Source organism: Rattus norvegicus, chromosome 9 (assembly GCF_036323735.1).
Source record: "Rattus norvegicus strain BN/NHsdMcwi chromosome 9, GRCr8, whole genome shotgun sequence".
Lineage (NCBI taxonomy): Eukaryota > Metazoa > Chordata > Mammalia > Rodentia > Muridae > Rattus > Rattus norvegicus.
Window position 1 is genome coordinate 109,803,031 of NC_086027.1, and position 16,160 is coordinate 109,819,190.

General features: G+C 42.3%; 1 protein-coding gene across 6 annotated transcripts in view; it reads right to left on the reverse strand.

Moving 5' to 3' along the window:
• Nucleotides 1-16,160, reverse strand: part of Efna5 (ephrin A5) — a 278,611-nt gene that overhangs the window by 39,245 nt on the left and 223,206 nt on the right. For all 6 annotated transcript variants that reach the window (XM_006245593.5, XM_063266544.1, XM_063266542.1 and 3 more), the window contains 1 exon segment: nucleotides 10,836-11,128. In XM_006245593.5, the coding sequence (XP_006245655.1) occupies nucleotides 10,836-11,128 (293 nt within the window).

The following is a 16,160-nucleotide window of genomic DNA, read 5'->3' on the forward strand; positions in this document are numbered from 1 at the left end:
CAGGGATTAGGTAAACAACTGATAGGCTACAATGTTGAGACCATTGGTTACAACGCTTGACAATATATCTACCAATGTCCCAGTGTGGTATATATACTACACTGTTACTAAAATTTAACTTCTGGAAAGTGACTAAGAACATATACTTTCAAAAATCTTGCCCCTCATTAAATATCTTTGTCCTAACAAACGGTACACCTTATTGTATGGTCATATTTTATCCCCACAAATCATCCCACAGCGCTCTAATTTGTTTAATATTTGTTGCATGGGCATTTTAAAACATGACTCTCTGTAATAAAGTAAGAGGAAAATTTCCTAAATAGTTTACTTTAGTTATTTTCAAAAGAGGCATTGCCTCAGGTCTGGAGGGGAGAGGATCTGTCAGTGTTTGAAATCTGACTTTGACTTCTCTAAAAATACTTATTATGTGTCTGGGGGCACAGCTCAGGGGTGAAATGCATGCTTAGCAACTAGGAGGCCCTGGGTTCAGTCACTCGCAGCAAACAACCAACCGTTATAAATGACGAGATGCACAGATAAAACACACCTGGAGGTGAGCTACCATCCAGGGTGTCACACTTCCCAGCTCTCTCTGAGCATTAGCGCTGGGGACAATAACACCACCTACTGCACAGATGGGGATCTGATGGCTGGGAATACACACAGTGCTTGGAAGCACTGTACACTGTACATGCAACAAATGCTAAATCATGATAATTACGCCTACGGGAATAATCGTTAGTCAGGGCAGAGTAAGCTTTCAGCGAAAGGCTGGACTACACCTCATCTAATTTAGTCCGGGATCCACCACACAGTCTGAGACATGGCTGAACTCAGTCTCTCCCAGCAAGACCTTCAAGCATTCTGTCAACAAGCAACAGGTTTGGGGTCTCCAACTTAAGCTCTTTCAGATCTATTTCTTAAAATTCCACCTAATGAAGCAAGAATTTGTAAATTAAAGGGCCGGGACCACTGAAACTCAAAGCAAAACACCATAGCATGTAGTGGAGTCCATCAGTTCTGACTTCAGTTCAGAATTGGCGACAATTCTTCACCTCGGGAGAAAATTAACTTTCAAAAATTCCCCAAAGAATCAGGTGAGGCAAATCTGGATTAGAACCCTGGCTCGGAAGGTAATGGAAGTGGGGTGAGTTAAAGCAGTGCATCTTATTATTTTAAATTACCCAGAGCTTGTTATTTGCTTTTAAAGGATTTGCATGCTAAGGGGGTGCTAACTGCAGAGTGAAACTCAGCTGACAGCGATGGAGATAAAGCGGGTCAGAAGCACTGTGCATCGGTGGAAATAATAAAATAAAATGAAAAGATATTATCGTTGCAATTTCTAACAATAATAGACAGGCTGGCTGTTCTCCAATCCACAATATTTTACTTTTGGGGCTCAGAAGGAATTAATATTTTGTAAAGATTTTAAACTTTTAAACTAAGCCTGGATATTGCATTTATATTAAGATTTTGTTCCTAATGTGGATTTTATACAATCTACATAAAAATATTTAATGGAAAAAACAGCCTGTTGCCAAAGCCCACATATTTCCCCTATTAGGCAGAGGTGAGCCACTTCTCCAGGAACCATATTTCAAACTCACAGGATACTCATGAACTAAAATAATGAGCGATAACGCCTCGTCCTCTGCATTAATATTAAAGAAAAGAGAAAAGAGAAAACTTTATAGCCACTATCATCTCTCCGGACCATAAATCTCAAGTTTTGAGAATTGCTTCCCAAAAGGGTAGGGAGCAGGATGAGTTGTGTGAAAGCTTCAGAGCCTAGAGATATTTTTTAGTCAGCCAGGAAAGCACTGACACAGATTTCTACATATATCTGGCTGTGAAAAGTCTCATTTGTGGTGATTTATATTTCTTCATAAAGAACTCTGTAGATAATATAAGCCTGCTGTGAGGCTGTATGACAACTTTCAAACCAAGAGTTACAAGACCATTCTGCTAAAATAGAGCAAGAGGAGATGGGTGAGCTCTGCAGAAATGGCAGTAGCTTTTTGTTTTTTGTTTTTTTCCTGATGAAAGACCACAACCGGGTTATTCCTGTGTGAGCTGCATTCAGTCAGCTTTCACTGTGTGTGTCTCATGGAAAAGATTGGGGTTTCCTATAAAGGATTCAATGTTCCCCCTAATGACTGACTGTGCATTTGATATGTGCGTGCGTGCGTGTGCACTTTATAACAAATGACACTTAGACATCACCGCACTGAAGTTCGGCTGCCTTAGTGAGTTACTAAGGGAAGCACAGAACGGTATGCTGACAACCCAAAGGCAATGGAATATAAATACTGTTATTCCAAGTGTCACTGGTGTGGTATTTCCATCTCTCCAGACATCTGTTCTATGCAACACCACATGTACTCGAGATGCAGGAGCCCACCAAACTGTGTTTGGTTAACTCTTGAGTCCAGATCAATGCATTCCGTGTTTGTAAGCCTGAGACCTGCTGTTTCTCTGTGAGATTATGCAATTGACCCAGAGAGTTATTTCTGGACAGGTGGCCACATTTGACATTGGGGCAGGGTTGGGGTGAGGGTGGAGAGAGCAATCTTTTCATTTGTTTCCCTTTTGGTGTTTACTGAAAGCATGGTAGGAGGAACTAAAGGGTTAGTACCATGATTCCTTTTTGTCCCTTGGGAGGTCAGAACGCCACAGGCTGTCTCCATCTCATAATGGCACCCTGAGTTCTCAAAAGGAGTACAAAGAAAAATGGTCCTGATGTCGAACTCCTTATCGGGACGTCAGCCTTTGTAAAACTCAGGCAATGGGAAGTCTGCTTACAAGTGTTTGGCTCCTTGAGGTTGATTCCACAAGTTCCTACCAACTCCCAGTTACTCAGGTCCCTTTGCAAACTCCCAGGATGCTTTCAACACCAACATGTACAAGCAGTTATGTTCACACCAGCTCCCATTTCACCAGGCCTGGCACTAGTTTCTCTGATTCTTCTAACACCAGTTAAGGTATCTTCCTCCTTTCCCTACTCCATAACGTCTCTTTCTAAAACCATGTTTGATTAAGCAATGGTGTGAAAATGTTAAAAAATAATAATGGAGCGAGTCCTGAAAACTATGTGGTCCGATTACTTCCCCCTTCCCTGGTTTCACAAGAGCCACATGAAGAGTGGAGAGAAGCCACCAGGAAGCCTGGATGTTCCCCTCATGGTCCAGAGTGGCTGAGACCACACCACACACACTCAATTCAGAAGACTGACACAGTGTCTGGTGATAAACAATTGTTTCCATGAGAGAAAATTACAATTAACACAGGAAAAATACCCGGAGGTCCCTGAACATCTTCTTACAGGTTGTTTGTTTAACTTTCACTTAAGAACTTTTAGATCCATTCATGCTTTCCTATAAGATGGTCAGGGACATCTTGAACCAGAAACAATTCTCTAAACTCATACTTTAAATGAAATGGCACAATCTTGTAGGCTCACAGGAGACCTGTAAAGTATACAAAGAGAATAAAAATGGCTATTATCGGAGAGGAAACTAATGTTATCACTGAAAAATGTCTGATGTCCAACTGGAGAAAAATGGTCGCGTTCTATTTTAAAAATGAAACACAACTTTAAAGAGCTAGCTTTTTGTTTCTTCTCTAGGAAATTTTTAGAACCTGTCAGTTTCCTAACAATCCCATTGCCTTTCTTGAATTAACATAAAAAGGCCTCAAAATTCCATTTTCTGGGAAAAATCACCTTTAAAAAAAGGGATCTGGTTTTTGATAAGAGTTTGACTGGAAGTTTCTGTCATGGAGCTCCTGAATCTCAGAATGGTTGCTGCTAAAGAAAATAATGCCAAAAGAGCTCAATAAAAAAAGGCAATAACAAAGACAAAATGTGTGTTTACACATATGCATACACACACACACACACACACACACACACACACACACACACACACACACCCTGATCAAGCTAAACAAGTAGGTGATGTTAGTTCAAAGAAAATGCATAGTATTTCCAAGGCACCTCTCCTGCGAGGATAAAATCATATATATGGTTAAAAAATATTATCTCCTGCTCTGATAATCATACTATTTCCAAGTTCTTCAATTTCAATAAGAAAAAGTAAGACAATAAGTGGTTTGGGGTGAACTTCCAAAAGCAAAATAACTCTTAATGTAGATTACCAACAGAAGCCACTGCAAATCCACTTCCCCATTTCAAAGGCTGCCAGTCATTTTGGATAAGGAGTATTAAACACACCTGTTCAGCAGGCCGTTCTGTATCAGACGGTTCATTTCCTGAATCTTGGAAATAAGAAAGACTGTGATGAAGAAGTCTTATTCCTAAACCCATTTTACAGATGAAGAAAAGGGAAGCTGTGCAACATCAGACAATGAATCTCATCAACACTCTAGCATTTAGGACAATAGGAACGGGTCCTGGAGGGATGGCTCAGTGGTTAGGAATAGTAATTGCTTTTCTAGAGGACCTAGATTCAATTCCTAGTACCTCATGGCAGCTCATAGTTGTCTGTAACTCCAGTTCCCAGGAAGCTGACATCCTCTTCTGGCTTCCAAGAGCCCAGACACATATGCAGACAAAATACCCACACATATGCTAGCAGTGCACACCTTTAATCCCAACACTGAGGCAGGTGGAACTCTGTGAGTTTGAGACAGCCTGATCTACAGAGTGAGTTCCAGGACAGCCAGAGCTACACAGAGAACCCTGCCTCAAAAAACAAACAAACAAACAAACAACAAAACAAAACAAAACACTAAACAAAGGAATAAATAAACCTTTAGAAGAATAGGAAGACCCCACAACTAAGGCTGCAGTAATGAGAGTCCGTACAATTTAACAAAGAATAAATTAAACCATACTTTGATGCCATGTCATTTCCCCAGACTTGGGCTGCTACAGGGTATGCCACACAAATATTGCCACGTGAAGGCTTTAAAGTTCATCTTTTCCCTGAATGTGGTACGCTATTGTGACACACATTCATTCAGGTTTTAGTTACTGGGCAGCTCTTCCAGGTGTGCTGCTTTATATCATGGTTCTTTGAATATACACGTTCTTTTCCCATCAGTCCCACAGCTAAGTGGATTCTCTTCCGTGGCTGAGCCCTCACCTGATTTTATAAACACTTCCACAAGAAATTATACTTGGAGTCCCAAACAGTTCACCTACAGAAAAGCCTTTGGAGTCAAATGGCAAGTGAAGGAGGAGTTTCTTCCTTGTGTTAATGTTCTGGTTTTCTAAATATTCTCCCGCCTATAAAAAGGTTGTACAAGTACAATCAGCTTCTGGAGAGAATCTGGGTCCCTATTAAAAAAAAACACGTCTTAGGATTTTAAGCTATTTTGTTATCAAAATAAGTTGTGTGGGGCATATTAGAATTGTCTCCTAGCCTAAGACAAAGCTATAAAACAGGTGAAATACATAGGACATTGACTGTTCCCAGGCACTCAAGGAGCAGTATACTATGGAATTATGGGAAATGTGCCCATGCATAGAATGTGCCCAGGGATGAGTTAAACACAGTGAAGGCTACCATCTTCTGCTTTTAACCATAATTTTCAGGAAATGATGCTTATCTGTCATAAACCATTCATTCACTAATTCAGAGGGTCACGAGGATAACCATAACTCAGTTTGGACACTGTGTACTGTAGATGCAGCCAAGTTAGGATTTTTGTCATAGAAAATGCAACTTTTCTAGATTTAGACAGTACCTAGAGTGACAGGGCTAATAGCCTATCTTCTGCAGATGGGAAAGCATCCTTTGGAGAGCTTAAGATGCAGAAATATGTCTCTACTCTCTATGTGCTGAGACGGCAGGCAAGCCACTACACCTGCCCAGTGTTCATACGGGTCCTGGGGATCCAAATGCAAGTCCTCAGAGTTGTCTGGCAAGTACTTTATCCACTGAGCCATCTCCAGAGTCCATTTCTAACCTTTTAAAAATAGAAACGTATACTCTTCCATTTGAAGTACATGAGGCCTTAGATTTTATCTTTTCATTTCTTCCAGTGGCCTAGGCCCAATATTTTCTCCATTCATTACTTTGTACTTACATGAACCTTTTTCAAATTACCTGACCTTTGTTTCTATGTACGCAACATATATGCACACACACGCACGTATACAACACATACACACATACTTATGCATGTACACACCACACATAAACATACACACATACTCACATGTGCACACATGTGGAGGTCGCCACACCATGCACACGCACGCACACACACACACACACACACACACAGAGTAAAAAAGAACACGATGTCACTATGTCACGGAACCATTTTAATGACCAGGTCCCCAAATCAGTCCTTAGAACTGAATATGTGCTCTGTAAGTACTATTTATTCCTAGTTATTGAACATGTTCTCCATGACAAACAATATAATACATGCCACGGGGTAGAAGCAGCTATGAACAATAAATCATAAATATTTAATGTCAGGAGTGCTCAGTGCCCGAGGAAAACAATTGCACAAGACAGTAAGAAGGTAGAGAATGATAAAGAAAGTGTTACTTTCACATTTTTAATTCAGCCTTTCTGATAAAGACATTTCTCAGCACACCTCTAAAAGAAGTGAGGAAAAGGTCATGTATGAGGAGAGGAGACGCTGAAGTGTGCAAACCCTAGCACTGGGGTGTGCTGCCTCGCCACACGGACTAGGATGGAGGACAGAGAAGCTGCATCAGGGAGATCAGAGAGGATGGGTGTGGGAAAAGGAAGAAGAGCCTTGGAGCTCCGGCTGGCAAGATCAGATGTGATAGGGTTGGGGGCAGCAGTGCTGGGAGCTGGGGACTCACAAGAAGCCTGCCCCACCCTAAAGGAACAGGAGATAGCGGAGATGCAGAGCGGGGTCCTAACAGCTCTCCGCTCTGCATGCTCTCCAGCCTTCCCTTGGGCATTGTTTATTGATACCTACCAGGCACAGTGTTGGGTCATCGAATAGATGTTATCTCTGAGCTGAAGCGGCAGACCTCAGATAAAAATTAATAACACAAGGATATTAAAGTTCCAAGTGATTTCTGGAATCATTCATTTCAGCCACATAATTCTACAGATGTAGACTTGGAAGTCCAACGATATTAGATGAGTTACTCAAGTTCAAATAGCTCATTACAGCAGCTGAAGGGCCAGGTAATCGCTGTGGGTTTTTTCTCCCTTCAGCGAAAGGGTGCCTTCAAAGCACTATTTCTGTGGACTTTAAAAAAAATAACTTAATGTCCTTATTTTAATGATTTCTTTTATCTCCTCTCATTTAGATGAGAGCAGAAAATGCGTGCCTAAACATTTCTCTATAGGTTGATATTTGTGAGAAGCATCTTTAGAGTATTTGTTTAATTTCTAAAATTTCTAATTTCTTATTTAAAGTGTATCCTTTTGACATTCAGATTCAAAACTATGGTCTACTGATATGTAGGACCACATTTATAACCACCAATGTCATGGGGTATATTTTGGCCATGGGCAAGGGGTTAACCATTCCTGGTATGAAATCTATATAAATGACTTTAACCTGACTGGCAGTTCTGAGAATCTGCCACTAATGATATAAACACTACTGCAGGATGCCAATCCCTTAGGTTAACTACCACAGATTAAAAACTGCTGGTCAGATACAGGAACAGCCAAAGCCCCACAACTCCAATCTGAAACCCGTTCCCAAGTGAAAGACCACCTGTAACAAAGAAGCCCTCACTTAGGACAATAAAGTAACAGAGTAACTTAGGACGAATAAAGTAACAGAGTAACTTAGGATGAATAAAGTAACAGAGTAACTTAGGATGAATAAAGTAACAGAGTAACTTAGGATGAATAAAGTAACAGAGTAACTTAGGATGAATAAAGGAGCCAGAAGAGCTAAGGAAACTTTGTCTCCAAGGTAAAGTGGATACTTCAGACAAGATAGTCAACAGTTACAGTTTCTTAATTTGCATAATGCAGAGACATTATAAAGGAAAAAGAGCCTTGTCTGGAGGAAGAGGATATTGATGAGAACTCTCTGGCTTGTGTCCTATCTGAGTCTAGGTACCTCTGCTATGAAATGCCTGCTTTTCCTCCCCACCAAATCTGTTTCTAGCTGACTTCTGGCCCCTACCTCACAGCACAACGCAAACCTAAAGGGAGACAAACACTAGGCCGCAAGTCACTTCCTCTTTCTAGTTCTGGAGAACTGAAGTGAGGTACTACCAGCCTGGGTCCTTTGTCCTCACAACAACTTTCTTTAATTTCAACTTGTTGGGCAGTTTAGCTTGTTTCTGAGGTGGGTGTTAATGAGTGGGGGAGGGGGGCATTTTCCAATCATTCTGCTTCTCCCTCACATCTCAGGAGAAAGGAGATTCAACCGGAGAATCCTGTGCTTGAATTATGAACAGAGCACATGAAATGTGCTAAGAGATACATCATACTAGCTCTGCCATTGGTCTTAGCAGCGAGAGACAGGGGAGACTTTCACCATGGAGTAGACAAGGAGGGACGCTATGGGGGTTGAAAATTCCATTTCGGTGAACACCAGGCCACTGTGCTTCTTGTAATGAACATTGCTTTGCTGCTTCATTTTGTGCTATTTTACCTTTCATTAAAAAAAAAAGTAATTTAAGTTAAACTCGGATGAACAGCAAAAAGCTCTTGATATTTTGAAGCATTTTGGAACAATTACTTTGACAGGAGCCCTTGACAGTTAAATGACTCCGTTAAATGAATGTTATAGAAGACACAATGATTTTTTTAGTGAAATATTGAATTTAACCACAAATGAGGAGAACCTAGTCGTAAGCATACGGGATCTGTGAATACTGCCTTGCTTACGAACCTCAGTGGATTCTAAACCTTCTAATAATCATGCAATCAGCCAGTTAGCCGGTGAGCATTTCCCTTCTTGATGTTCTCTCTTTATTTTCGGCTTCTGCTTTTGTTGGTTTTTAAGTCCGAAAAGTCAATAAGAAGATATCGGTTCTGAAAATAATTTCCCCTTGTAGCACAGTATCTCACAGTGGGGGAATTAATGAAATTAATGCTGCCCCACTACTGAATGCCTTCTCCCTTCTTTCCCTCCTTGCTGACTAGGATTCTTTCAGAAAGGGAGAGCTCGCAGAGTGTGAGCATAGCACACTGCCTGGGAAAATCGGGGGGTCAGTGGATGTCTGGGTTTCCTGCATCTGCGAGACTCAATTTTCCTCCTCCTATTTTTATGGACCCAACGTGAGATGGTATCAAGGCTTTTGCATGTTTTCTCATGACTAACAAGTGAAGTATGTACCGAAATAATAAAACTGGTACTGTTCAATTTCCTTTTTAAATTCAACTCTAATATAAGCGAGAGAGAGCCGTGGCGATGGTGAAATCTGACTTGCTATAAAATTCTTTTTTTTTTTTTTTTTTTTTTGGAAGACGGAGAAGAGCTAGAAACTGAATCACACGGGTGTAGACATTTGCATGGAAGAAATGAGTCAGAAAAGCAGGAGTGTTCTCTATCTTGTTTGTCTGGAGAGCTGATGCAGAAGGATGCCAAGCATTTAGAGTGGTGTCAGGCGGATTTCCACATGGCCGGAGCAACAGCGCTTCCGGATTCCTGAAGCAGGTTAAACCTCAGGTCTTCCTGAGTCCCCACCAGCCCTGGCCTGCACCCTTACTCAGTGGCTGTCCTTGCCCGAATTGCCTCTTTCCAAGTCTGCCCCGTACTAAAAAAAGGAAGTGTCTCCATCTCTCACAGACACCCCCATTTCAGAGCCAGTACGAGCTCTTCCATAAATGTACTGTGAACAAACACGTTTTCATGTCCTATAGCCAATAGGGAACCACATGGAGGAGGCTAGACTTATTGAATATTCAATACTAAAACTGGTCCAGCTATGCCGACTGAAGACCACCATAGGCCATGAGGTCTACAGTTGGTACCATCTAGAACTCTGTTACTCCATGTGTGGTCCATGGGCCAGCAACATGAACACTTCCTGGGAAATTCACGCATGCCTAATCTCAGGTTCCACCTCAGATCTCCAGTCGACATCTGTATGACAACTAGACTCCCAGGTGTCGCATGCATGGTGAAGTCTGAGAAGCATTTAGGACTAATCCGTGCCAGGGTGACACCGGAGGAAAAAGTAAGGCTGCCCAGGATGGGGAATAAATCAGGCTGTGGCATTGTGATTGATGCCGGTCCACTGAGAGACCATTCAGAGCGCTCTCCGGGACAGTCACACAATGCTCACAGGTGAAAGACGGGTTCCTCTGGAACACTTCCTAGATACTTCTTCACACTCGCCTGCCTAAAGACACAGCTGCTCCTAATAATTGTCTTCCCTCCTCGGTGCAAAGCAAGTATTTATCGTCAGCACGCTGACATTTGCAGGAGTTGAGCCTTTCTCCACCAAACCCGCCCATGACTGAAAGGACGTCCCTGACACCTGAATGAGGAACGCGAAGGCTCCGAGTTATGTAACTTTAATTATTTCCTTCAATTTTTTTTCAGGAATCTTTTTTCCTTTCCCCAAGCTTTAAAAAAAAATAAAAGGAAAAAAAAAAAAAGAAAGAAAAACAGAGAAAAGAAAGTCCTGGCAATTTTCATGTAAAAGAAATCCATGTGAGCAGTGGTTCACTGCACGGGCTGACACGGGATTTCATAGAGGAAGAGGTGCCGTGGCTTTAATCTAATTTGGGCTCTCAATTCCCAGCTAATGTATCTAGGGATCATGATGCATGTGCTCACAAGGAGACATCTGTAACACAGAGTCCAACTCCGCAGCTCTCCAAAACACAGGTTTAAAAAAAGAAATCAGTCTGAGTTCTGCAGCTGCCCCACAACGTAATAAATCTCCATGTACTCACAGATGTAGAAATACTCTCGGCCTGGCCTGAATTCAAATCCTAAAGAAAAGGGAGTGAAGAGCTGGAATTTCTCCGAGAACTTCAGCGGTCCGTTTGGAGAGTGAGGCCGGTTACATTCCCATCTCTTGAACCCTTTGGATGTGTGGTCGCAGGCACTGTAGCCATCAAAATTCACCATGTACAGGACATAGCGCTCAGTCTTATCCTCTGGTACAGAGTCCTCATAGTGAGGGCAGAAAACATCCAGGTAGTCATTGATACAGACATCGATGTGGTAGTCACCCCTCTGGAATCTGTTGGAAACAGAAGGAGAGAATAGGTAATTTGTACAGGGAGGTGTTTCTGCTCTCACAATCAACAGCTATATCCTTCAAGAACTCTGGAGATAAAACATTTAGTATGAAAAGTCTTCACTAAACACTTAGGATTTATAGCCTGATTTGAAACGTTTTACATACACACACACACACACACACACACACACACACACACACACACACACGCCAGCCCTGCAAACACCAAATGCCTGCTACAGTTTAATTTTATAAAACTATGGCTTCTCTGTTTTAATTAATAACTTCCCCTCAAACAGCGGAAAAGTATTTCACAGGACATACTAGGTGGGAATCAAGAATCATCTGGGTAACTCTTTCTCAGTCTAAAGTCACGGCAGGAGAGTATACCAAAAAAAGCTTTTGTTTTAGCTTGTGAGGAAATTCTTCCCTAAGCCCTCAGAAAGGTTCACCATAAAACTGTGTTCCTGCTGAAATACAGCCCCCATAAAGTGCCGTAATCTTCAGGCCGGACAGTCAGTCTCACATGAACACTTCCCAGTGATGATGAGAGGGTCAATTCCATTTTTGGACATCTCTAAATGTTAGAAACTTTCTTCCTATATTGAGCATAAATCTGCTTCTGTGTAATTTCTACCCATGGATCCGACTTCTGCTGCCTGGAGTTACAAAGGGCGAATCTAATTCCTCTTCTGCAAGCTAGTCTATAAAACATTCGGAGATGTCAGCAGTCTCTGCATTCTTCTTTCTCTTTCCCCATGGCTGAAAATCCTCCTTCCTTTGGTTATCGCTGGGATGATTCCCAGACTCCTCATTTGAGGATCCTCCCATGCCCTCCAGTTTCCCAATGAGGCCCCACCCAGGAGGCTTTCAGCACCTAGGAACTTATGTTCAGCCTGGGAGTAATAGACCGCTTTTTCTTCTCGATGCTAAATACCCCGACAAAGATTCCCTTTGGAGAGACATTGTTTAACCGGGAAGGGGATGGCGCCACTCATTAAGTGAGCAGAACTGGCTTTAAGAATCGGATCTGGTGAGTGAAGTCATAGATCATCCAGAGCCTTAGTTCCACTACATGTAAGATAGGATAGCAATGAGGACCCGTCCTGTCCTGCTTGGCTCCTCAAGGCTCCTCAAGTCTCAGAGGAGGAAGAACATCTTGAGGTTTCGTAGCGCCAATGCGAGTGAGAGGAACTAGGGGAAGTTATCAGAGTATTCACATTTCAGGGAGAATCCTCGCTTGCAGGCCACTTCTTGCAAAGAGACCCACGCGTGTTTCTGTCTTTGTGTTTGGGATGCTCATGAGTTTGCCTCTTCCTCATTACGGGCAGACAATGATTCGTCAAGACGAAAGGAAAGACTGTTGCTTTTAAAAGATTTTTGAACATCAAGGTAACATCACTGCTAAAGTACAAAGGAAAGACATTGCACTGTTGAGATAAAAGGGTGCTGGGCGATGAATCATCAGCCCTCAAGAGTAGCCTGACAGTTCTGGACGGAAGCCAGACAAGAACTGCAGCAGAAGGCGATGCCCAGATGCACTTTATCCTATTATATTATTATTACAGATTTTAAAGACATCCAAGGGGAGAGGGTTTTTTTTTCTCTCTCTCCCTAAGTGTCACTCACGCTAGCTTGTCTAGCATTCGAAAGTGCTCAAACTGAAAATGAAAACTGTCGCTACCTGGGCTCACCCTTTATTCCCTTATTCTGTAATACTGTTATTCTACAATTAAAATCCATGCTGTCACATTATTCCTATTATTATTATTATTATTATTATTATTATTATTATTATCACTATTATTTCAGGACCTGTTCACCTTTTCCATCTTCCTCCCTGCTAATGTTACTAAAATTTTAATGAAGCAAACTATGGAACTGAAAACCCATTCTACACTGGGTTGACTACTATTCCCTTTGGGGGATACTGTACTTTCATGAGAGAGAAGTAAAATACTGAGCTGTCTATTTTAAACTTGTGATTCTTCTAGAAGCTAATATTCCCACTCTTCCATCAGTATCCGGAGACAATAATCTATCACAGTCAATTTGCACTTCTGCTTCGGTTCCTTGCTTGTCTGTCTTTCCAGACACGGTGTTAAGTAGCTGAGGCTACACTCGAATCTGCTATGTTACCCAGAATGACCTTGAGCTCTGAAACCTGTTGTATCTGCTTCCTAAGTGATGGGACTTATAGGCCTGTCTGTCTGTTTGGGTTCAGATCTTTAATTTGCACAAGTTTGTTTACTATAGCATATCAAAGAATAGGATATATATATATATGTGTGTGTGTATATATATATATATATACACACACAGATATATATCTCATACACACACACAAAATGACTAACCAAAATTCATGAAAGATATTATATAATGCACTCAAGAATAAAAGAAAAAGAAAAAGATTGCATGAGATATTCTTATTTTATATTAAGCCTCCTTTGGGTACAAAGTGGTCATGACTTTCTCACCGTGAAGAAACTCACAAGCGTGACTTAACACTGAGCACTTTTCTATGAGACATTCATTATTTCAGTTAATATTCATCACAGCACCACAGAATACTCAGCGTTGTTACATCTGGTCAAAGACAAAGAAACCAAGTTTAAGGAAACAAGTGATGTGCTCAGTGTTCCTGGCTAGTAAAAGGTGGAGGGGAGGTGGCCACGGAGCTAATGTTCTTCACGCCACATCCCCTAAGAGATTAAACTGCTAAGACCATGTCCGCAGGTCCACTTCATAGTCCCGAGAGGGACAATTCTCATTCTCAACGGGGTTCCAATTCTCTTTTCCATTTACTGATATGACAAGCGTTTGCTGTACTTGAGACTTGCGTGTGTTCTACATATATGAAGTACAGATACTATGAAACACTCAAAACTACTACGCTGAGTCGTTAGGAAGTGTTTGCCTTGAAAATGAGGAACAGCATCCAGAGAGGATGTTATCCTCTTAGCTCAGGTTCCCAGTAGGTAGGTAGTGGGGCTAAACTCAGATCCCAAGCCTTACAGGGTCCTGAAGCACAGCCTCTCTTTGTAACGGCGAGGGCGGTCGCACAGTAGGACAGCCCCACAGTTGCAGCAGCTTCTCTTCTCACGATGACAGCCTCTTGGAAGTGTGGGTACCAGTTTACTTTAGGGTGATATCAGTGTAAGTCACGCCCTGATCCTCCTCCTGCCTACTCACTTGACTCCAAAATCCTTACCCAGCAGCTGAGGGGAAGCTCCAACTCATGCACAGAATAAAGTATTGTGGGGCTCAGCAGCTGTTCACATAAAGGGATCTTTTCCATAGGAAACAGCTTTCCTGAGCTTGTGCTCACATTAAGGTGGAAATACACATCTCGAAAGACTCTAGAAAGACTTTGCATGCCAATATTTATAGATGCCCTGGGGGACGCAGCCACTACGTTAACAGGTTGGTCATTGGCTTAGAACTTGTCCTGCAAGTCTCTACTCTTTTTTGCTTCCCCTAATTTTACCCACTGTGTAAAATTTGAGATCCCTGTATCTTGTTAAGAGCTATAATATCTGGCAGCCCACCATGAAGGCAGCAGTCATTCTTCGTCTACTAAATTATCATTGGTTCTCCCCGCAGAACCACGAGCACTCACCCTATTTAGTAAGGGGATTTCAACTGTGGACAACACCAGTGTGACTGTTCTCACGATGTAAATATCTCAGGAACCAGAAACAGCTCACGTGTTTAGAAAGACCGTCCCTGCTCCTCACTGGGATATGCGGCTACTCGGATCATTGTTCCCCACAACCTACGATACTATTCTCCCGCAGCAAAAATATATTTCACACATCTATCAAAACTGAGCGGTAGATTGGTGGAGGATCCATGTCATCTATATCACAAAAGGTCCGTTTCACTTGATTAAGTATAACATTCAGGGCTAGAGAGATGGCTCTGTGGTTAAGAGCACCGACTGCTCTTCCAGAGGTCCTGAGTTTAATTCCCAGCAACCACATGGTGGCTCACAACCATCTGTAATGGGATCTGACGCCCTCTTCTGGTATCTGAAGAGAGCAACCGTACTAATATAAATAAATCAATCTTTAAAAAAAGAGAGAATAAAATTCAGCACAAAATGTAAGCCCCTTTAATCATCCCAAATTCCCAGAGTGAATTAAAACCTTGATGGAGGCTGGAGAGGATCAGAGCCACTGGTGCCACCTGACTGGTTAAAGAGAAGGCACAGTCCAAGGGCAACTTGTGGCAAAGTGACCACAGAAGCAAGGAACTATGGGAGACCTGGGGAATACGCCTCCGAGTACAGATGAGTGGGCGTGTCGCACAGATTTTGGCTGCTGACTTTTCAACACCTGGCCAGATTTACTCTTGATCATTAATTTACAACCAGCGTGAATAGCTCTTCCATTAGCTAACCCGTGCAGGTAGAAGTCAATCACGGCTAGCAAGCGCTCTACCACTGAGCTAAATCCCCAACCCCCTCAAAACTCAAATCCAATACAGGCAAGACATGACAGTGACTGTGTCTTCACTGAGTCCTCAATAATGTGCCCTCAAATGCGTGCTGAGATACAACCTAGAGTATCATCGGATGGCACGAGTTGGCTTGAGGCATAACAGCTCCGTGCTCCTCTCAACCCCTTCTTCTACTCTGGGTCACTGCGGCGGAGTGAAGCATCTAGTCCTTGAGTCCTTGGGTTCTCTATCAGCAGAGTTCTTAACTTAATCCTGTCCCTTGGTGGCTCTTTGTAAAAGGAAAGAGATATGGTGCAGCTGTCCTCGCCAGTGAATGCTGTTTCAGGTCACTGACCTTACCTCCCCCTCTACCATATGCCCCTGTGTTGTGGAACTTGACAGAAAGAGAGGGCAAACAGAAAAAAAAAATGCAAGCAATGTTCTGGCCTCCAGGACATGGTGCCACAGAGGTACAATCTCCCTCCAGCCACATTCTCCTGTAGCACTCTCGCTCTCAATCCAGCCAAGATGCATTTCATTTTAGTAGCTGGAAAAGGAAGGGGATGGCGCCTATTTAAAACATTCTAAA